This window comes from Hylobates moloch, unplaced genomic scaffold (assembly GCF_009828535.3).
Source record: "Hylobates moloch isolate HMO894 unplaced genomic scaffold, HMol_V3 SCAFFOLD_19, whole genome shotgun sequence".
Classification (NCBI taxonomy): Eukaryota; Metazoa; Chordata; class Mammalia; order Primates; family Hylobatidae; genus Hylobates; species Hylobates moloch.
In genome coordinates this window covers 57,654,011-57,678,705 of record NW_026652294.1, presented here as the reverse complement: position 1 = coordinate 57,678,705, position 24,695 = coordinate 57,654,011, and the positions used below count along the sequence as shown (strand labels likewise).

At 35.4% G+C, this 24,695-nt stretch overlaps 1 protein-coding gene across 8 annotated transcripts in view; it reads left to right on the top strand.

Annotated features, from left to right (window-relative positions):
- FOCAD (focadhesin) overlaps positions 1-24,695 on the top strand; it is a 324,194-nt gene that overhangs the window by 204,197 nt on the left and 95,302 nt on the right. For all 8 annotated transcript variants that reach the window (XM_032139268.2, XM_032139267.2, XM_032139266.2 and 5 more), the window contains 2 exons: positions 1,625-1,746; positions 23,558-23,650. In XM_032139268.2, the coding sequence (XP_031995159.1) occupies positions 1,625-1,746; positions 23,558-23,650 (215 nt within the window). The remainder of the gene's footprint in view (positions 1-1,624; positions 1,747-23,557; positions 23,651-24,695) is intronic.

The following is a 24,695-nucleotide window of genomic DNA, read 5'->3' as shown; positions in this document are numbered from 1 at the left end:
CAAACTTCAATAAATTTCAAGATATTGAAGTCACTTAGAGTCTGTCCTCTGATGACAATGGAATTAAGCTAGAAATAAATAACAAAAATGATTACCATGATATCTCCAGTTGACTGAAAATTGAACAGTATACTTATAAGTAATGGATGGATCAGAGAAAAGAATCAATGGAAATTAGAAGATAGTTTGAAGTGAATGATAATGAAGATAAGCCATATAACAACCTGTAGGTTGCAGCCAAGATAGTATTTCTAAACACTGTTTCCCCTCTAGGGAAATTCACACTTTCAATGTATATTTTAGAAAAGAAAGGAAAATAATCAGTATTTAAACTTCCATCTCGAGAAGCTTGGAAAAGAACAGCAAATCAAACTTAAAGGATAAGGGAAGAAATAATAAAGATAATAAAACTCAGTGTAATAAAAAACATAAATAAGCTGGAGGTTCAGCTGAGAGCTTAACTGACCATTGTGGAAAGGGCAGGGAGAAGAGGGAGAGTGAGTGTATGTGAATACAGGAATGAGGGAAACTTGTCCACTTGTGAGTATAAACTAAAGGGACCCATGTTATCATGTGTTCATGAAGATTAATATGTGCAAGTATTTCTCTTTAATTAAAATTTTTAAAAAACTTAATCTCTAGGATTAAACAGTTCACAAAGTCAAGACTTGCAAATTTGTTCATTTATTTATACTTATACTTATTTACTCATAAGTAAATTGTAAATAATATTTTACACATGATCTTAACTAAAAAGCTACGAGTCAATAAGTAATATACTATATTATATTACGTTTATATTTTTGAGACAGAGTTTCTCTTGGTTGCCCAGGCTGGAGTACAGTGGCACAATCTCAGTTCACTGCAACCTCCACCTCCTAGTTCAAGTGGTTCTCCTGCTTCAGCCTCCCGAGTAGCTGGGATTTCAGGTATTCGCCACCATGCCTGGCTAATTTTTGCATTTTTAGTAGAGATGGGGTTTCACCATGTTGACCCGGCTGGTCTCAAACTCCTGACCTCAAGTGATCTGCCTACCTCAAACTCCTGACCTCAAGTGATCTGCCTCCCAAAGTGCTGGGATTACTGGTGTGAGCCACCGCGTCTGTCCCAATAGTATTTTAAATATTAGCTTTTTAGATCTCTTGTGTTTTTTTATTCCTTTATATATAATGGTCAAAAATCATAATTTGCTTAACAAATTAGCTTTTATTTATAAATATCTCTATCCACATTGATTATCAGTTACTGAGAATCTAATTAGTAAAGTTTTTTCATAAGAAATGTCTTTGTAAGCTGGGCGCAGTGGCTCATACCTGTAATCCCAGCACTGTGCGAGGGCGAGGCAGGCGGATCATGAGGTCAGGAGCTAGAGACCAGCCTGGCCAATATGGTGAAACCCCATCTCCACTAAACTTACAAAAATTAGCCGGGCATGGTGGCACGCGCTTGTAGTCCCAGCTACTCGGGAGGCTGAGGCAGAAGAATCGCTTGAACCCAGGAGTCGGAGGTTGCAGTGAGCTGAGATTGCACCACTGCACTCCAGCCTAGGCAACAGAGCGAGATTCTGTCTTAAACAAAAATAAAAATAAAAATAAAATAAAGTCTATATAATTTTTTTTTAAAGGTGGTATGTTATTTTGCTATGATGTTTCCATGTATCAGAGTAAAGATGGAAAACCATTGAATAGACTGATGGCCAGTAGAGGGCGAAGTTTCAAGCAGACTTCACTTGCTCTTGTACATGAGGTAGGTTCCCACGTCCTCTTCTTTATGTTTTAGTGTTTTCTCCCTTCATGATATGTTTAAGAAGTTGGTTGTTTGTTTAGAAATAATTTTTTTGATCATAAGTAATGTAAGTTGCTTTTAAAGGCCACCAGAATAGCTGACCCAACTGATACTCAAATATTTTGATGTATTTCTGAAAGAAACTGCCATGTTTTCCCCCACTGCCCAGCGTAATTATTAGGGAGTAATGTCTAGGAATTTGCTTTACTTCATCAATGCTTAACTGTCATTATTCAGAATAAATATCAATTTATTATTTAAAGAAATACTACTGCCTATATCTTAATTCTAATCCTTTGCAATTATGTAGGGGACCAGTGTTTATATTTTGTGAGTGTTTGGAATTAAAAGTAAATAAAAGCATTTTAGAAAAATAACCCTTGGTTTTAATGTTTATTTTACTTTTCCTTTCAGCTACCTTTTAAAAATAAAGTTCTGTGATTCTATTAGATGATTTATATGAAATCTGATTATTGCAGATTATGGCAAAACCGGGGGAAGAGGGAAGCTGGAAAGCCCTTGGGAAATGTATTTTTATTGTTTTTAAATATTTTATCACACTCATTATGATATATACAAATTAAAATGTATGAATTAATAACAAAACAAAATGTCACAGCAAAGAGATTTATATAGTTCAGACATAGTAGGTTATATATCAGTTATAAGTAAAAATATATGAATTGTAAAGATTTAATGAACTTGATGTAAAAATAATTAGCATTTCTAAAATATCTTTCTATAACATCCTATTTTGATGCCTAATTGATACATTTGGTTGTAATTAATTTGATTCACTTTTATTCTGTATCACACCAATTGCCACCAGTTTCATAGTATAGCAAGATTCAGAGGGTTTTTCAAGACCCATCTTTGTCCTTTGCTATCCATTTTCCTTTCATATATTTAGTTAGAATTATAATTGTGTAAATACTTGTTTCAGAAGCTTTTTTTGGCCTAATATAGTGTCTTCATTCAACTAAAAAGAGAAGAAGGATCTGGGAAGAGCAACGCTTCTCTAGGAAGGTTCAATTTCAGACATAGGTGATTTCTATGTTTTTTCTTTTTGTCCCTGGCATCTCATTAGTTGGCATAGAGAAGGGAGAAACTTGGTACCTTTTTGTGTTTTAAGCTGTGCACTTAGATATTTGAAGGAAAACTGAAGTCTAAAGTCTTACTGAAAAGCTGATTTATAATAAAAAGTCACCATCAGAACAGAAACAAGAAAAAGCATTAGTGCAGGGGATGGCAGAAGACATCTGATAACTTTTGGCAGTGGCATCAGAAGTTATGAGGTGTGTCCGAGATATAAACACAGAAAATCTTTGGGTTAAGATACTTATTGCTTGTGCTGTAGAGAGTCTAGAAAATTTCAAAGGGAAAAGAAAATAACATCATTGTTTTAGGGGTCAATTAGAAGGCATATTGGACAGAATTCTGCCAAATGTATAGTAGGATTTTAGACTGGATTCCACATTCTGCTCAGTATATATAGTTCATTTGCTTAAAACACAAAGGCTGGGGGACCCATGAAGTTTCTCAAACTATGTGACAAGAAATAATATGAACTTTCAGAGCTGGTTAATAAAAATAATTGCAATAATAACAGCTAATAATCGATTTTGATACTTTCAACACTGTGAGGTAGGTGCTGTTAATGTGTCAAGGTCACATAGCTAACAAGTAGAGGAGCCTGCAAATTGAACCCAGGCAGTGAGGCTCCATAGTCCTTGAAGTGTCATCTTCTCTCCCAGGTTAATCAGAGAAGATTCTAAAAATACATTTGGATTTTTCCAAGATTACTCTAATCTCTCTTAAATCATCTCCTTGCATCTCATCTTTCTTTTGTTGCAATCAATTTGGTATTTTTCTAGATGAAATTTCTTCAAACCCTGCTTTTGATCCTCCCATTACTTTATCCTGAGTCTTTTTTATTTCCAAGTATTTCTTCTTTCTTTCCTTTTTTTTTTTTTTTTTTTAGATGGAGTCTTGCTCTGCTGTCCAGGCTGGAGTGCAATGGTGCAATCTCAGCTCACTGGAACCTCTGCCTCCTAGGTTCAAGGGATTCTCCTGCCTCAACCTCCCGAGTAGCTGGGATTACAGGCATGCACCACCACGCCCAGCTAATTTTTGTATTTTTAGTAGAGATGGAGTTTTACCATGTTGGCCAGGCTGGTCTCGAACTTCTGACCTCAGGTGATCCACTTGCCTCGGCCTCCCAAAGTGCTGGGATCACAGGCATGAGCCACTGTGCCCAGCCATATTTCCAGGTATTTCTTGAGAATTGCAGTTTCTTTATTAATTCACCAGTTGGTGGACCTTTGGGTTTTTTCTGTTTTCAGTGATTAAGACTAAAGTTTCTATAAACATTCTCATACAGATCCATGTGTGAACATTCATTTTTCTGTTTCTTTTCAGTAAACAAATACCTAGGAGTGAGATTGCAACGTCATGTGGTAAATTCATATATAACTTTATAGGAAACTATCAAACTGTTTTCCTAGTGCCTATCTTATTTTGAATGCCCATCTGCAAGGTATGAGAGTTTCAGTTGCTCTGCCTTCTTGTCAGTGCTTGATATAGTCAATTAAAAAAATTTAGCTATTCTTGTAGATGAGTAGTATTAGTTTCCCTTTGTGGTTTTAATTTGTGTTTCCTTAATAACTAATGATGTTGAAGCATCTTTTCATTTGTTTGTTTTATGTGTATCTCTTTTCTTCCTGAAGTGTTTGCTTTGATCTTTTGCCCATTTTTAAAATTGGGGCTTTTGTTTTTAAAAGAGTGTTCTTTATATATTCTGGATATTATTATTTTTTTTTACTTAGTCTGTTACATGTCTTTTCATTTTCCTTTTTTTTTTTGAGACGGAGTCTAGCTCTGTTGCCCAGGCGGGAGTGCAGTGGTGTGATCTCAGCTCACTGCAACCTCCGCCTCCCAGGTTCAAGCGATTCTCCCACCTCAGTCGACTAAGTAGCTGGGATTACAGGTGTGCACCACCACGCCCAGCTAATTTTTGTAGTTTTAGTAGAGATGGGGTTTCACCATGTTCGTCAGGCTGGTCTCAAACTCCTGACCTCATGGTCCACCTGCCTTGGCCTCCCAAAGTGCTGGAATTACAGGTGTGAGCCACTGCACCTGGCCTTCATTTTTTATAATGTATTTTGAAGAGTGGACTTTTCATTTTGAAGAATTTCAACTTACCAAATTTTACAAAATGGTTCTTGCTTTTTGCTTAATCTGAGATTACAAAATTTTTCATTTTCTTTTTTCCTGTGTTTTATTTTTATTCTTTTAAATTATTTTTAGAAATTGAGGTATGATATGGTTTGGCTATGTCCCCATCCAAACCTCATCTTGAATTGTAATGCCTACATGTTGTGGGAGGAACCCAGTGGGAGGTGACTGAATTATGGGGGCAGGTCTTTCCTGCACTGTTCTCATGATAGTGAATGAGTCTCATGAGATCTGATGGTTTTAAAAACGTGAGTTTCCCTGCACACGCTCTCTCTTTGCCTACTGCCATCCATTTAAGGTGTGACTCATTCCTCCTTGCTTTCTGCCATAATTTTGAGGCCTCTGCAGCTGTGTAGAACTGTAAGCTTATTATACCTGTTTCTTGTGCAAATTACCCAGTCTTGGGTATGTCTTTATCAGCAGTGTGAAAGTGGACTGATACAAGGTGTAATACATATACCATAAAATTTACTTATTTAAAGTATACAACTCAGTGGTTTTCAGTGTATCCACAGAGTTGTGTAACCATTCCCACAAACAATTTTAGAACAATTTCATTACCCAGAAAAGAAACTGTGTACCCATTTGTAGCCACTCTTCATTTTCCCTTGTCCTTAGCTTTCAGCAGCCACTAATCTACTTTCTGCCTCTATGGATATGCCTATTCTGGATATTTCATATAAATACAGTTATACAATACATGGTTTTTAATATCTGGCTTCTTTCACTTAGTATAATGTTTTCAGGGATTTTCCATGTTGTAGCATTTATTAATACTTCATTCTTTTTTGTGTGAGAATAATACTTCTCTGCATGGATATACCACATTTAATTTATCCGTCTTTCAGCTAATGGATCTCCTTCTGTGTTTTCTTGTCGAAGTTTTACATTTTAAGGTTTACTTTTTAGCTTAGGTCCATTTGAGTTAATTTTTGTATAATGTATGAGTTGTTTGTTGAAAATACCATCTTTTATTCACTGAATTACCTAGGCACTTCTGCAAAAATCACTTGCCCGTGTATGTTTGGGTCTATTTCTGTACTCACTTTTGTTCCATTGAGATCTGTAGATTTGTGCTTTCACCACAATGACATACATAGCTGAATAACTTTGCCTTTATAATGTCTTGAAATCAAGTAGTATGAGTCTTCCAACTTTGTTTCATCTTTCAAAAAAAGTTCTGACTATACTAGATCTCTTGCTTTTCTATATGAATTTTAAACCAGTTTTAAGAAACCACAGAAAGGTTTGCTGATTTCGATGGCAAATGCATTGAATTTGTAGGTCAACTTGGGAGAAGACTGACATCTTGGTAATAGAGTATCTAGACCCATGAACAAGATATAATTGTCTATGTTTTTTTTTTGTATTATAAATCTTGGACATGTTTTGTTAAAGTTCCTAAGTATTGCATATCCCTAAGTATTTTGATGCTATTTAAATTAGACTTTTTATTTTAATTTTTTACTGTTTATTGCTAGTTTATAATCATCCAATTGATTTTTTCTTTGACATTACTAAACCAACTTATATATTCTTACAGTCTTTTTGTTAAATTATTTTTGTTTTTCACTGTAATGTTGTCTATAAATAAAGATGGCTTTAATTTTTGCTTTTCTGATCTGTATGCCTGTCAATTGTTTTTATTGCTGGACCGCACTATCTAGGGCCATCATTACAGTGTTGAATAGGACTGATGAGAGCGAATATTCTTGTCTCATTCACTTAGGGGAAAACATTCAGTGTTTCCCTGTTTAATATGATGTTTATATACAGATTTTGTCGACTTCCTTTGTCAGATTGAAGCATTTTCCTTCTAGTCCTAAATTGCTGAGAATTTTTTTTTTAATCACAAATAGATATTAAATTTTGTAAAATGCTTTTTCTGTATCAGTTGAGATGATTCAGTGCTTTTAAAATTTGTTGATATGATTACTTATTTTGATTGACTTTCTAATGTAAACCAATCTTGCATTCCTGGGATACACTCCACTTGGTCATAGCCTATTTATATATCGCTTCATTCTGTGTGCTAAAATTTTGTTAATAAGGATTTTTGCATCTATGCTCATGAGGCATGTTGTTCTGTAGTTTTCTTGTAGTAATTTTACCTGGTTGTGTTATCAGGGTAATTTTGTCCAAATAAAGCAAGTTGTGTAGTGTTCTCCTCTTTTTTATTTCCTGAAAGAGTTTGTATAGAATTGTTATTAATTTTTCCTTAAATGTTGGGTAGAATTCTCCAGTGAAAGCATCTCGGCATGGAGTTTTCTTTATAGGACTGTTTGTAACTGTGAATTCCATTTATTTAATATACATGAGGTTATTTTTTTTAATCTACCTATCTGTGTATCTACCTACAGGCATACCTCATTTTTTACAAATTGAAGGTTCGTGGCAACCCTGTATTGAGCAATTCTCTAGGCACCATTTTTCCAATACCATATGCTTGCTTCGTGTCTCTATGTCACATTTGGCTAAGAAAATGTGAAATATTTCTTTTTTATCATCATGTCTGTTGTGATGATCTATGATTAATGATCTTTGAAGTTACGATTGTAATTGTTTTGAGGTATAACAAACCATGCCCACATAGCACCATGAACTTAATAAATGTTGTGTGCTTTTTTATTTCTTCACCAACCAGATGTCCCCCCAGTTGAGCCTCCCTATTCCCTGAGACACAACAATATTGAAATTAGGCCAATTAATAACTACAATGGCCTCTAATTGTTCAAATGAAAGGAAGAGTTACATATCTACCACTTGAAATCAAAAGCTAGAAATGATTAAGATTAGTGAGGAAGGCATATTTAAAGCTGAGATAGACTGAAAGCTAGGCTTCTTGCACCAAACAGCCAATTTTGAATGCAAAGAAAAAGTTTTTGAAGGAAATTAAAAGCGCTACTCCAGTGAACACATGAGTGGTAAGAAAGCAAAACAGCCTTATTGCTGATTTAGAGAAACTTTTAGTGGTTTGGATAAAAGAACAAACCAACCATAACATTCCCTTAAGCCAAAGTCTAATCTAGAGGAAGACTCTAACACTCTTTAATTCTGTGAAGCCTAAGAGAGGTGAGGAAACTGCAGAAGAAAAGTTTGAAGGTAGCAGAGGTTGGTTCATGAGGTGTAAGGAAAGAAGCGATTTTCACAACACAAAAGTGCAAGTTGAAGCAGCAAGTGCTGATGTAAAAGCTGCAGCAAGTTATCCAGAAGATCTAGCTAAGATCATTGATGAAGATGGCTAAACTAACCAACACATTTTCAATGCAGATGAAAGAGCTGTCTATTGGAAGAAGATGCTTTGTAGAAATTTTATAGCTGAAGAGAAGTCAGTGCCAGAAGGACAGGCTGGCTGTCTTGTTAGGGTCTAATGCAGCTCATGACTTAAGTTGAAGCCAGTTCAACTTTACTTAAAATTCTGAAAATCCTAGTGCTCTAAAGAATTACGCTGAATCTCTTCTGTGTTCTAGAAATGGGACAAGGCCTGGATGACAGCATATCTGTTTATACATGGTTTACTGAATATTTTAATCCCACAGTGAGAACTACTGCTTAGAAAAAAAAAGATTCCTTTCAAAGTATTACTGCTAATTGACAATGCACCTAGTCACCCAATAGGTCTGATGGAGGTGTACAAGGAGATGGATGTTGTTGCTATGACTGCCAACACAACATCCATTCTGCAGCCCATGGATCAAGGAGTAATTTTGACTTTCAAGTCTTATTTGAGAAATACATTTTATAAGGCTATAGCTGGCATAGATAGTGATTCCTCTGTTGGATCTGGGAGAAATAAATTGAAAACCTTCTGGAAAGGATTTACCATGTAAATGTCATTAAGAACATCCATGATTTATATGAAGAGGTCAAGATACCAATGTTAACCAGTATTTAGAAGAAATTGATTCCAGCCCTCTTGGATGACTTTGAGGGGTTCAAGATTTCGGTGGAGGAAGTCACTGCAGATGTGGGAGGGGTACCAAGAGAAGTAGAATTAGAAGTAGAGCCTGAGGATGTGACTGAACTGCTACAATCATGAGGAGTTGCTTCTTAGGGATGAACAGAGTGGTTTCTTGAGATGGAATCTACTCCTGGTGAAGATGCTGTGAACGTTGTTGAACTGACAACGCAGGATTTACAATATTACATAAACTTACCTGATAATATGGTATAGTGTTTGAGAGGATTGATTCCACTTTAGAGAGAAGTTCTATGGATGAAGCTATCAAACAGCATTGCATGATACAGAGAAATCTTTTGTGAAAGGAAACATTAAGCAATGGAGCAAACTTCACTGTTATCTTAAGAAATTGACACAGCCACCCCAACATTCATCAGCCACCCTAATCAGTTAGCAGCCATCAACATCCAGGCAAGGCCTTCCACTTGCAAAAATATTAGGACTTGCCAAAGATTTATATAATTATTTACATTTTTTAGCAGTCGAATATTTAAAAAAAATTTTTTAGTGATGGGACCTCACTATGATGCCCAGGCTGGAGTGCAGTGACTATCCACAGGTGCAGTTACAGAACACTACAGCCTCCAACTCCTGGGCCCAAGAGATCCTTCCATCTCAGTCTCTTGAGTAGCTGGGACTAGGGGTATGTGCCACCATGCCCAGCAGTAACAAAGTATTTTAAAACTAAGGTATGTACGTTGTTTTTTTAAAGACATAATGCTATTACATAATAGATTATAGTATAGTGTAAGCATAACTTTTATATCCACTAGGAAACAAAAAAAAAAATTGTATGACTCTCTTTATTGGATTATTAGCTTTAATGCATTTGTCTGGGACCAAACCTGTCTGAGGTGTGCCTGTACTTCCTATGTACATGTAGTGGGATAGTTTTCCTTTTCCAGAAATGCTACTATTAAATTAGTGGTAAATCTAATGATGGCGGTGGTCTTACTAAGAAATAGGATCTTACTGGCATGTGAATAAGCTCTTATGTACTGTTTGTGTTGTTATTCATTTCTATTAATAACAGCCCCTAAAGAATCCATATCCTTACAGGATATTCTATACCCTTCACAATGGCTACAACTACATGAGAGTGAGTGAGCGAGTGAATAAATGGCTAAAAGAACTTTATTTTGAATTTCGATGTGCTCTGTCCTCTTTTCTAAAAATAGACTTTATTTTTTAGAGCAGTTTTAGGTTCACAGCAAAATTGAGAGCAATGTATGGAGCATTCCCATATAACTCCCTGCTTACTCTGCCCTCATGCCTACCTCTCATCTTCCCATTATCCCCCACCAGAGTGGTATATTTGTTACAAATGATGAACCTACATTGACACATTCTTATTACCCAAAGCCTATAGTTTATATTAGGGTTTATTCTTGGTGTTCAACATTCTATGGGTTTGAACAAATGCATAGTGGCATGCATATAATCATATAATCATTTTAGTATTATACACAGTAGTTTTGCTTTCTAAAACCCTTCTGTAATCTCCTATTCATCCCTTCCTTCTCTCTAACTCCGTGTGACCACTGATCTTTTTACTCTCTCTACAGTTTTGCCTTTTCCAGGATGTCAAGTAGTTGGAATCATACGGTATATAGATTTTTCAGACTGGCTGATTTCACTTAGTATTAGGCATTTGTTTTCTCCATGTATTTTCGTTGCTCGATAGCTGACTTCTTTTTAGTGTTGAATAAAAATCCATTGTCTAGAAATACTACAGTTGATTTATCCATTTACCTACAGAAGGATATCTTGGTTGCTTCCAAGTTTTAGCAAATATGTATAAAACTACTTTAAACATCTTTGTGCAGAATTTTGTGTGGAGATAATTTTCAACTCCTGGGTAAATGCCAAGGAGCACACTTGCTGGATTGTATGGTAAGAGTGTGTTTGGTTTTGTAAAAAATGGCCAAAACATCTTCCAAAGTGGCTATACCATTTCGCATCTCCTTCCTCTTGCTCCAAAGCCTTGTCAGCAATTGGTGTTGTGGTCTGGATTTTGGCCATTCTAATTGGTGTGTAGTGACATTTCATTGTTATTTTAATTAGCATATCCCTGATATGTGAAGCATTTTGTATATGCTTATTTTTTATCTGTATATCTATTTCTTTGGCTCATTTTAAAATCCGGTTGTTAGGTTTTTCATAGTTGAGTTTTAAGACTTTCTTTTGTATATTTTGGATAATAGTCCTTTATCAGATCTGCCTTTTGCAAATATTTTCTTACAGCCTATGGCTTATCTATTCTCTTGACAGTGCCTTTTGTAGATCAGAAGATTTTTATTTTAATGAAGTCCAGCATATCCATTGTTTATTTAATACATCGTGCCTTTGATATTGTTTCTGAAAAGCTGTCATCAAGCCTAACATTATAGATATCCTGTGTTATCTTCTAGGAACATTACAGTACTGTGCTTTACATTGGTATCTGTAATCTATTTTGAGTTAATTTTTATGAAGAGTGTAAAGTCAGGGTCTAGATTCTTTTTTTTTGCATCAAGATATCTGGTTGTTTCAGTATCATTTGTTGAGAAGATTATCCTTTCTCCATTGTTTGACTCATTCTCAAATATTAATGGACTATATTTATATACATCTGTTTCTGGACTTTCTATTCTGTTTCTTTGATCTATTTCTCTAGTCATTGGCTCATACCATGCTGTCTTGATTACTGTAGCTCTGTAGTAAGTCTTGGAGTTAGGTGTGTCAGTCCTCCAACTTTGTTCTTCTTCAGTATTGTGTTGGCTCTTCTTTGTCCTTTGTCTCTTCATATGAACATTTGAATCAGTTTGTTGTTATCCAGGAAGTAACTTGGTGAGATTTTGAGTGGGATTGCATTGAATCTGTAGATGAAGCTAGGAAGAACTGACATCCTGACAACATTGAGCTTTCAAAAATCCATGAACCTGGAATATTCTCTATTTATTTCATTCATTATTGATTTCTTTCATTAGAATTTTGTAATTTTCTCCTATAGATATTATATATACACACACATATATATGTCTGCACATATATATATGTATATATTTATGTAGGTTTATACCTAAGTATTTTATTTCTGGAGGTGTTAATATAAATGCTATTGTGTTTTTAATTTCAACTTCTATTTTTTTCATTGCTGTCATATAGGAAAGCAATTGATTTTTGTATTGTAACCTTATATCTTGCAGTTTTCCTATAAGTGCTTATGGGTTCCAGGAGTTTTTTGTCAACCTTTTCAGATTTTCTATACAGACACATGTCATCTGCAGGCAAAGGCAATTTTGTTTTATTTCTTCTCTTCAGCATACATTTTACTTTCTCTTTTTGGCTTACATCAGTAGAAAGGATTTCCAGTATGATGTTGAGAAAAAATAGTGAGAGAGGACATCCTTGCCTTGCTCCTGATCTTAGTGGGAATGCTTGTAGTTTCTCAAAATTATGATGTTAGCTGTGGGTGTTTTGTAAATATTCTTACCAAGTTGAGGGAGTTCTTTATTTCTAGTTTACTGAGAGTTTTTATCATGAAAAACTGTTGGATTTTGTCAAATGCTTTTTCTGCATCTATTGATGTGATTATGTGATTTTTCTTCTTTACCCTGTTGATATGCTGGAATAAACATTAATTGATTTTCTAATACTGATTTAGTCTTGTGTACCTCAAATCCATTTGGTTGTGGTGTATAATTCTTTTTTACATTGTTAGATTTAATTTGCTTACATTTTGTTGAGGCCTTTTACATTTATGTTCATGAAAGATATTGCTGTGAGATTTTCTATTCTTGTTAATACCTTTGTCTAGTTTTAGTTTTAGGGTAATGCTGACCTCATATAATGAGTTAGGAAGTATTCTCTCTGCTTCTGCTGTCTGAAAGAGACTGTTAGGAAATGGTGTGATATCCTCCTTAAATGTTTGGTAGAGTTCACCAGTGAACACATGTGGGACTGGTGCTTTCTGTGTTGGAAGGTTATTAATTGTCAGTTCAATTTCTTTAATAGATACAGGCCTATTCAAATAATATATCTTTTTTTCATGTGAGTTTTAGCAGATTGTGTCTTTCAGGGAATTGGCCCATTACATCTAGGTTATCAAATTTGTGGGCATAGAGTTATATATATTATTTCCTTATTATCCTTTCAGTGTCCAGAGAGTCTGTAGTGATATCCCATCTTTCATTGCTGATGTTAATTTCTAAATTTGTTAAATTTGTTAAGGTCTGTGTTATGGTTCTTTTAAATTTGTTAAGCTGTGTTTTACGGTTCAGAATGTGGTCAATATTGGTGAATGTTACATGTGAGCTTGAGAAGAATTTGTGTTCTGCTGCCAGTGCATGAAATAGCCTGTAGATGTCAATTATATCCAGTTGATTGATGGTGCTTTTGAGTTCAGCTATGTCCTTACTGGTTTTCTGCTTGTTGGATCTGTCCATTTCTGAAAGAGAAGTGTTGAAGTCTCTGGCTATACGAGTGGATTAATCTGTTTCTTCTTGCAGTTCTATCAGGTTTTGCCTTATATATTTTGATGCTTTGTTGTTAGGTGCATACACACTAAGGATTGTTATGTCTTCTTGGAGAATTGACCTATTTATTATATAATGTCCCTCTTTGTTTTTGACAGCTTTCCTTGTTGTCAAGTCTGCTCTGTCTGAAATTAATATAGGTCCTCCTGCTTTCTTTTGATTAATATTAGCATATTGTCTTTCTCTATCCATTTACATTTTATCTGTATGTGTCTTTACATTAAAGTAGATTTCTTGTAGACAACATGTAGTTGGGTCTTGGTTTTTGATCTACTTTGACAATCTTAATTTGCTTCCAAAATGATTATTGATATATTTTGATTAATATCTTGTATATTTGTTACTGTTTTTTTTCCTGTTTGTTGCTCATGTTCTTTATTCTGCTTTTGTATTCTTTTTTTGTCCTTATGGCTTCAACTGAACATTTTGTATGATTTTTTCTCTTTTGTTAGCATATCAGTTATGTTTCTCTTTTTACTTTTTAAGTGGTTGCCACACTGTATGCAATATATATTTGTAACTAATGTATGTCTACTTGCAAACAACACTATACCACTTCACAGGTAGTATAAATACTTTATAATAACAAATAATCCTAATTTTTTCCTCTCATTCCTTGTATCATTGCTTTCATTTCACTTATACATAAGCATATATAATCAAATATATGACTACTATTATTATTTTTTAACAAGCTGTTATCTGTTCGATCAATTAAGAATAGGAAAATAAAAGCTTTTATTTCATGTTCACTTATCCCTCCTCTATGCCTTCCTTTCTTTATCTAGATCTGAGCTTCTGATCTCTATAATTTCTTAGTCCCTAAAAAAACTTTAAACATTTCCTGCAAGGGAAATGTACGGGTAACAAATTTTCTCAAATTTTGCTTGTCTGAGCAAGGCTTTATTTCTCCTTTATTTTTGAAGGATCATTTTGTGGGGTACAGAATTCTAGGTTGTAGTTTTCCTCTCTCAGCACTTTATTTCACTCTCTTCTTGCTTGCATGTTTTCTGGTAGGAAGATGGATATAACACTTATCTTTGCTTCTCTATATGTAAGGTATCTTTCCCTCTGGCTTTTTTCGAAATTTAAAAAAGTCATTGCTTTTATGTAGTTTAAATACAATATACACATACCTATAGGTTTTTGGCATTTATCCTACTTAGTGTTGTCTGAGCCTCCTATAACTGTGGTTTGATGTCTGATATTAATTTGGGAATATCTCAAGATGATTTCAAACATTTCTTCTGTTTTTTTTCTCGCTTATTTGTCTGGAATTCCTATTATGTGTATGTTATAACTTTTGTAGTTGTCTCACAGTTTTTAGTTATTCTGTTTTCTTTGCTTCATTCTTTTTCCTCTTCGCTTTTTAGTTTTAGAGGTTTCCATTGAGATATCCTCAAGATCAGAGATTCTTTCCTCAGTTTTGTCCAGTCTGTTAATAAGCTCATTAAAAGCATTCTTCATTTCTGTTACCATGCTTTTCGTCTCTAGCATTTATTTTTTGCAGGGGAATCTTTGGTTTTTATATCTCTCTGCTTACATTGTTAATTTGTTGTTGCATATTGTCTTTATTATCTGTTATGGCCTTTAACACATTAATCATGGTTATTTTAAATTCCCAGTCTGTTAATTCCAGCATCCCTGCTTATCCTTACTTGGTTCTGATATGTGCTTTGTCTCTTTAAGCTATGTATTTTACCTTTTAGTCTTCCTTGTAGTTGTCTCTTTATAACCAGACATAACATGCTAGGTAAAAGGAAATAAAGTAAATAGGTCTTTAGTAATGTAGTGGTAAGGTGTTGGGGGAGTAGAGTCATTCCATAACCCTATAATTAGGTCTCAATCTCATAGTGAGCCTAGAACTTTCACAAGTGTTTCTCAGGATTTGGATTTTTTTCTCTTTTTTAATTCCTTAGGTGGGATAGGATGGCTAGAATGGGCTAGAGTTGTCTATTTCCCTTCACCCACTTAGAAGGCTAGAGGATCTTGGAGATGGGTATTTCTTTCCCCCAGGCTGGTTAGGTGCTGATAAAACTCTATTAGGTTAGGCTCTGTTAAATAGCTTTTTTCTGATGGCAGACCTTGTTAAGAATAGAATGCTGTTATATTTCAAAATGTTTTTCCCCTCCCCCTGCTGTGATCACAAGGTGAGTTTTTTCTGATATTCACTATAAGAACTGACTGAGCTTCTGGAGCTAAAACTCATAAAGGTGTGGGGACCCTCCCTATGACTGGGTCCACCTAGAGTTTTTAATTCTCAGACTTGTCCATTCTTAGTCTCCAGCCATTCATCAACTATGATTCAGGTTTTCCTGCCCTAGCACTGGTTACTATGGTGGTTTCTGTCTGTGAGTTTCTGCTTTGATAAGCTGTGATTCTCTCTGTAGCTGCCTGTCTCTCCAACTTTGAGAGCAGCACTTTGCTCTGTGACCTCATTTTCTTTTACAGATCTCATAACAGTTGTTGGTTTTATAGTTTGTTCAGCTTTTTACTTGTTGTTAAGATAGAGTAGTGACTTCCAAGCTCCTTACAGGCTGGACTAGAAACCTTCGCTTTCCATATTTTGAAGTGTATTTTGTTTTGTGTTCATTGTTGATACTTCTTGAGCTACATGGTTGCTAAACTAAGTAATTTTCAATGCTATGGAGAGCTAGCTGTTTAATGTAATCTGTGATAAATTTCCTTGGAAAGTATTATGTCCTCTTATTTTTAAAAACTTTGGATTTTTTTTTTTTGTCTTTTCTTAAAGTGAAATTCTCCCCTGTTACTTTTAGAAGAATCATAGACCCAAATTTGATTTGGGTTTGGCCTGACATACCAGGAGGAGTTCTGCAGAATGACAGTCTTGTTTGGACTTCTCCAAAACTGAAGTGGCCTCTCTCTCTGCTCCTCTGTACAGGGACATGCAGTGGTCATTTCAGATGTGCTAGGGCTTCTCCAAGCTCAGGTGGCGATCCTCTTTTGTTCTTATATATACCTACTTCTCATCCTGAGGTTTACTTGGCTCCTGTTGCAGAGGAAGCTGAAGGTGAATGACAGTTTCCTTCCCCGAAATTTGCTGCCAGTCTTGTTATCCTTGGCATTTCTAACTCTGACATGACACTCTCACCTAAATTGGCTGATGCTGATTTCTCCCTGGATGAGAATGGCAGTCTGGCTTCATTATTTTCTCCATTCTTGGGCACATGCAAATTTTCCTGTTCCTGCTGCTGCTACTACCCAACCATGTTTCCACCTCAGCATTAGGTAATGAGCTCTCTTTTCATTTTTATTTCGGAGAAAACTTATCCAGACCTATTGGCAGCTCTATTCTAAATAAAACCTTTAGTTCTACATTCTTTCTTCTTTTTTTCAAGTGATAATCATTTGATTCTTTTTACCTAATAAATTAATTTTGTTTTTCTGCCTCCTTTAAATTTTTTCCCTAGAAAAGTACATATGCTGTAACCAATCATTTAAAATATAAGAAGTGTATTTGCCTTTTTCTTTCAGTGTCATCTTTATTTTAAAAAACATATTTGATATGAAGTACAAGGAATAATGTTAGCATCTGTGCAATATGAAACAATTAGGTCAACATTGTGAATAATAATGGGGAGAAGTGGTATCTGTGCTTATTACACATTCCCCCTAGAAAATACTGTGAAAAGTATGGTTTGCTGTATTTTAGATACTCCATAATTACCATGTGGATGTGAGTTGTTATGGTAACTGGGTTTCTCCCCTTCTATTAAATAACAGAATAAATGGTTGCTTGAGATGTGACTGAATTGTCAGCTTTCAAGATAATGTTACCCTGATTGGAAACAGTGGAGAGGTAGGAGAGAAGGAGGGAGAGAGGGAAGGAAGGAGAAAAGGATGGGGAGAGAATGTTAAATTTCCAGAAAACACCTAGAAAGAGACGAGTGTCATTTTACTTTAAAAAATGTCCTCCCTTCTCTTTTTCTCACTATCTGTCAGAGGACAGGTCTAACAAAAAATTATTTTGCCCCAACAAGATTACTATTGATAGAATACTGAAGCCTGTTATTTCTTGTATATAAACAATGGGATATTGAGTGGCTTTTGGGGTCTCTAATACCAGTTGCAAATGGTTTTTCTTCTGGGAATGTGTGTGTGTGTGTGTGTGTGTGTGTGTGTGTGTGTGTGTGTGTGTGTCTCATAAAGCTAAATGTAGTGGTTCAGTGTTCATCTGTGTGTCTGGGTAGCAATTGAAGTTAAATACATTTATTTTGATGATAATGTTTACATGTGGCAAGCATGAAAAATGCGTTTATAAGATTGAGGTTTTAAAATTAATAGCAAATACTTAGTTTACTTGTCAATTTTTACATGCTACTCTTCCAATCCCGTTCTAGTTCGACAATCAAAGAATGCCGTCAAAGTTTGTTACCTGATTTATAGTATTTAATGAAGGGCTCTTATGATGAGCATTTTCTTGTAGATGGAATAAGCATATTTGTTAACATCACTCAAGAGGCGGAATGCAATAACAAATTTTTGGACAAAGTATTCTGAACTGTAAATTAACTAACTAGATGGATATGTAGTCCCTTGTAGTAAAACATGTATGAGGAAACATGATTACCTTTTCATTTTCTGTCCCATTATTCCCCTACAATTGCGAATTATGTTTCTAAGCAGAACATTTCCCGTTGTGATAGTATTTCAAATATACTTAATTAAAGCTTACATCATACAGATTTAAAAGTTTACAGAATTTCAATATATAAAAATTATAATATCTGCTTTAAAATTTTACTGTGTCATTCAATATGTTTTTATCTGGAATTAATCCTTTCCTGGCTAGAACATTTTGGACTTCATTTTGTAAAATCTGCAAAACTGTCTTCTCAACTCTGTGCCTATTTAAAAAAAGTTTTAAATTTTGTGTTTCCAGAATGATCACAACTTGAACACCATAATTTTCTGCAAATACTTGCTTATGATAGTATGGTTTTCACACGATAAGAATTTGTCTTAAAGAGAATGCTATGTATTTAATTCTGTTAAACTCAGCAGGTACTTAATTGAACACTTATGTGCGAGACACTGTTATGGGTACTATGGGAGGGATTCCAGCATGAATAGAACATGACCTCTGCTCCCTAGGATTTTATGAGATTAAGATCTAAAGACAGAATCTGTGGAGTGTTGTGGGAGAGGCACATATGTACTGGAAATATGGAGATGAGAAAAATTATTTCAGTAAGTAGAAATGAGAGGAAAATCGGTCATTCAAGGCAGAGGAAGCAGTGAGTGCAAAGGTCCTGTGAAGTATAAGACAAGCTTGGGAATCGGTTCATAATTCAATGCAGCCAGAATATAGGTTATATAAAAGAGAGGAGCAAGACATCAGGTGGAGAAATTGGTTGAAGGTCTTGGCCAGCAGTTATTTCTTAAAGTAATTCTAAAAGACTTTGAACATTATATACAAAAGAGTTTGGGCTTTATTCTTTAATGAACCATCAAAGGTTTTGGAAAGTTCTGAGTTAATGTATTAACTCAGAGCAGCACCATTGGGGATGTGTTAGGACAAGGAAAGATTTTAAGCTGTTAAGAGATCAGTTACTAGATCGTAGTAATCTAGGCAGGAATCAGATAGGACTAAACCAATAAAGGAAAAAGTTGGGACATATATATTAAATATTTCAGAAGCAGACTCAAGAATTGAATCTCAAGGCAAGGGAGACTCCCAAGATAAATCAGAAATTTCAAACTTGGGTAACGGGAACATTGATAGATAATATTGATGGGAACAGGAAAGATAACAGGAAGAGTGGGTTTTGAATGATGACAAAGAAGTGTGCAAAGTCTAATAGATGGTGAGAGGTGAAAGTCTGAGAAGTATATGTTCTAAAACTTGTGATTTTTTTTAAACTAGGTATTTTCAATTCTATTTTTATTTGGGTATAATATGAATACACTAGAGTTCTCCCATTTTACTGTCTAGTTCTATGAATTTTGGCAAGTGCACACATTCCTCCAACCAGCACCATGGTCAAGATGAGAATGGTTCTACTGCCCTCAAACATTTCCCCATGCTCCTTTGTAGTCAGGCCCTTTCCCCACCTCCATCTCCTAACAATCTCAAATGACCAAGAGGGCTGAACTCCAGGCTCCTAGCCTCATCCTCACTTCATCTAGACACATTTTGCTTCAGTTTTTTGTCTTATATATTGGCATTTTACTTTATATTGAATTTGGGATAGGGTAGAAAAATTACATAGTTAAATGTTTGAAAATCATCATTCTACTGTGTTACTGATAAAGCTCTGTCTGAGCTGCCTTTATCTCTTTCCTGGATTGTTGACATCGCGTCTGAGTAGGTTTTCTTGTGTTGACCTTTGCTACCTATAGTCTATTGTCAACAGAGCAGTCAGTATTGTCCTTTTACAATATAAATTAGATCATGTAATTCTTTTTCTCAAAAGCTTATAATGGTTCTCTCTTTAGTAAGAATAAAAGCAAGTCCTGAACAGTGCCCTAGAAGGCCCTGAATTCTCTGGGTCCCTGTTAATTCACTAACTTTTTCTCTTTCTACTCTCTGTTTTGCTCATTTTGTCTATTGTAGTTAGACTGGCCTCTTTTCTCTTTCTCAAACAGGTCAGTTGTGTGCCTGCCCAGGACCTTTGCGTTACCATTTTTCTAAATTGAGGTGTCATTCACATAACATAAAGCAAACCATTTTAAAGTGTGCAATTCACTGGCATTTAGTACGTATACAATGTTGTTCAACTGTCACCTCTATTTGGAAATGTTAGTTCCAAAACATTTCAATCTCCTCCTTTCATGTACCCATGAAACAGCCACTTTCTATTCCCTCCTCCTTTCTTCCTGTCTCCCTTCCCCTCTCTCCTGGCAGCTACTAATCTACTTTCTGTCTCTATGGCTTTACCTATTCTGGATATTTCATATAAGTGACATCATATAACACGTGACCATTTGTGCCTGACTTCTTTCACTTTGGTATAATGTTTTTAAGGTTCAGCCATAGTGTATCAGTACTTCATTCTTTTTGTGACTGAATAATATTTCATTATATGCATATTGCATATTTTATTCTTCTAGTTTTCCATTGATGGACATTTGGATTGTTTCTACCTTTTGGCTATTGTGAAAGTGCTGCTATGAACATTGATGTACATGGATTTGTTTGAATACCTGTTTTCAATTCTTTTGGGTATATACCTAGGTGTGGAATTGCTCAGTCATATGGTATTTCTATGTTTAGCTTTCTGAGGAACCACCATTAAGTGTTTTCCATACCAGCTGAACCATTTTTTATTCCCACTAGCACTTTGGTCTTTACATCCTCACCTCCTCCAAGTTTTTGCCCATACTTTACCTTCTCTACGAGATCTACTCTAACCACCCTATTTAACCCTGTAACCTTCTCCCATCCCTGCCCTCACCTCATTAGCATTCTTCCCTCCCATGTATATATTCCTGTTGTGGTCTCTTCTTTGGGCACATGTGTAATATTTCATTATAATTCACTGCCTCTTACACATTGAAACTTGATTGTTAGTCTTCCCTAAGCCGTAGGACCATTCATCTCAGTGCTCCATCAGACAGCTGTCATTGCAAGAGTATGTGTAGTTATAGAAAAAATAAATATCACACATTCATTAAAATGGAGTGAGACAGTGGTTGAGAACCCTACTTTATCATCTGCTGAATAACTAGGTTGCAACTTTATGATTTGAACTTATTTTGTTGATTGGATTTTTTTCAAAGGCTTCTCACAAGTATAGCAAATTGGACATAATTGTCATACTTTATAAATGCTAATTGATTTTTCACCCTAGCAACATTAACCTAAAATATAGGCAATATGGCTGACTATACAGTATATTAAATTGAAATAGCATTCTAAAATGTGTTTTTGTTAAAAATGGTCAGGGAAGTCCTTTTTGCTTGTGACACAATGGGAATGTAAGGGCATGACTTTCTTCAAGCTGTTTCTCTGAAGTCTGTCTTCATTAAGAGAAAAAGCAAGAAAGTGCATTTTTAAAGAGATTTGTGCACAGCTGACTCCATAGAACACTAAGACTAGGGTATAATCCCATAAAACATGGGGAGTTCAGGCTGGCTTCTAGGCTGAAGCATTCTACTGAGCTCCTGTACCCACCTTCAGCTGTGGTTGAAGCAGCAGGAAGAGGATTAGCTTTAACCTTGGGTTTATAACCTCCTTTTAAATAGGTTTCCTGGCATGAATGTTTTCATGGTTAGAGGCTAAACATTTGATTTGCTCATTTTCATTTACATTTTTTCCATGATCCTTTCCTTTTTTAAACTCAAGTTTAAAAAGCATTTGTGAGACCATCGTCTTCCTTGCAAATTGCTCTTTTTGCCAATTTGCTGAGGCTAAGGGTATTCTCAGTAGTACAATGATATCTGTGGATTATTTGGCAAAAGTTAAAAATATTTTAAGCTTGTAAAGTAAGAGATAAACATTTTGGTTGTGGTGATTGAGTATTGTTTCTGTTAAATCCAGCTGTCAAAATAGGGCTTGAAGATAATTAATATATTTTATGAAAAGGGAACAGAACTGATAGGAAAAAAGTTAAAGAAAATTGCCGACATTTTGGAAATAAAGAGCAGAGCCAAGACCTGATTAACGCCTTGCCAGCTGGAAATAGAGCCTAGGTTGTAGTTTGCCACCTGGATAACAGGAGAAGCAGCAGGAGCTGGAGAACTCATTCCTTCAAGGATTTTTGTTGACTTATTGACAAGGCTCCCCTCACCCTGCTCGTTGTAGTACTTATTCAGGAAAAATCCTGTCTTTATAATTCCTTTTAAGCTCATTTCATGGCTGAGTATCTATTTTATACTGTTTGAGATCCTTTTTTTTTTTTAAAACAGCAATGCCATGAGAAGTAATAGATAGCAGTAAGAATTAATCTCTTTGTTCTCTTTATTCCCATGGATTCTTCCTATTTGTGTCCATTTCTGGGTCTCTCACTAGGTGGAAAAGTCTCTGCAGACACAGATTGATTGATAATCTTCTCATCTTTCCACAGTACCTTGTATATAGTAGGCTTTCACTAAGACTGGGATTAAAGAACATACTAGAGGCCATGGGAACCAACTATATTTAGAGAGGCTATTATCTTCTTATCTTCCCTATCACAAGGCACTTGAGAATATTAATTCTTATAATACAATAAAATGTCCTTAAACACTAGTTATCATGATTCTGGTGTAATTACATACAAATTTGTTTTCTGTCTCTCTCTCTTTTTTGGTCTGTAGGACACAAACTAAAGTTTTAGCTGTTTGACTTTCGATGTGTTACAGGAATCATGAAATGTGATGCACTGTGACTGTTTTTCTTGACCGATCTTTCTTTAACAGAAGCAGACCTTGGGAAGATTTCTTGCAAGATAGCCATGTGCTAATAGGTAGAGACAGAAATGACTATGAGAACCAGATGTTTTGTCTGGGCCTCTATTGAGAAACAGGGTTTCCATGTTGGTATATATAATTTTTCTCTTGTTTACCCACACTGATTAAAGGCCATTTATCTAGTGGTGTGTACAATTGCTGTGTGCAGTACTCATTTGCATGCTCTTACCACTGTGGTTTCTATACAACATGATATTTCTGTTGGTAATATAAGTTTATTACTTCAGAATGATCATATTGGAAATCCAGGATATGAGCAATATTTATTTTCATTTAAAATTACTAGGGGGGTTTGTTAGACAATGCCTAGTTTCCTGACATTGGCAAGAGGCCTTACAGAGTTTCCCCCTAATTTTCAAGGGTAGATTTGTGTTACTTGTACATTTTAACTTGTTATTATTGTAGGATTTTATTTGCTTCAATTTACAAAATTCTAGGCTTACTTTATTTTGTCTTCACAAGACTCTAAACTCTTCTCCTTAGGAATATCCAAAAGGTATTATTTGTGGTTCTGATCCTAGACTGATGTGGTTTGTTTTCAGAATCTAGACCACTTAAGGAAAAGAAAGAACTGATGAAACAGTTTTAATTTTATTCTGTTTTAATACTGTGTAGTCTAACATGCTGTGGTACATTTTTCCCACAGGTTCATATCCAGCTTTCAGAGTGGCACCGTGCGATTTTTCTTCCACAGGCCTGGCTTGCATACATGAATCGAGCTTATCATGCCATTTTACAGGTAATGAAACCACAGGATAGGTTTGCTTTGGTGAAATGTCTCTTTATCTCATGTTTTACTGCAAATGTGTATTTAATATAAAAGCACTTGGGAAAATAGCACTACCAAAAATGTAATGGTTATTTTTACTCATAAAAGAATGTGAGGCATATATATATAGCATTGCTGCACTTAAACATCGATGCCCCCCAAATCCATGTCTCCCATCCAGAACTCCCTCCGGAGTGCCAGTCTCCTCCATCCTGTTGCCTTCTGGACATCCTCACTTGGCTGCCCCACAGCACCTGACTTGAGTGCATCCCAAACTGAGCTCATCGTCTTCCATTATACCTGTGCTTCCTCAAGCTGGACTTGCTTACATCTCCAGCCTGATCTCTTAAACCTTCTCCCATATTTTAGTGTTTCAGTCTTGTTAAATTTCTTTGTTTTCCTAAACTCAGCATGTCTTTCCTAACCTCTTAGCTTTTACACACACTATTCTTTCTGTCTCTGACCCTGCCATTCCCTCTTTACCCACCTAATTTCTACTTGTTCTTTACCCACCTAATTTCTACTTGTTCTCTAGATCAATTTATCTGGTCAGGCACTGTGTGCCTTACTTCTCTCCCCACTGGATTATATGCCCTTCTTATGTACTTTCTTAGTATCTTATCTTTCCTTTTTGAAGCCCTTATCATGTTAGTTATTTGGCGAGGACCTCCAGTTGTCTCTGTACTTCTAAGGACAGGAGCTCTGCTGTCTCTGGCCCTGACGTAAGTGTCTAAACATACTAGGTGCTCACTAAATGAATGAGATATACTCAATTTGAGTTTATTTGATCCAATAATATTATAAGTTATAGTTTGTGAATTTTTAAAATCAGAAATAATTTTAATCAGTTGGGGAATATACAGTTAACAATACAAGAAAACAACCAGCTTAATTGTTTTTCGTAGCTTAAAATTGATTATTAAGGATAATAGGAAAAATCCGATGCTACTGAAGTAATTTATGTCCCAGAATAAGATTTCCATGGAGGCTTAAAAGTGTGGTATTGTGGTTAGAG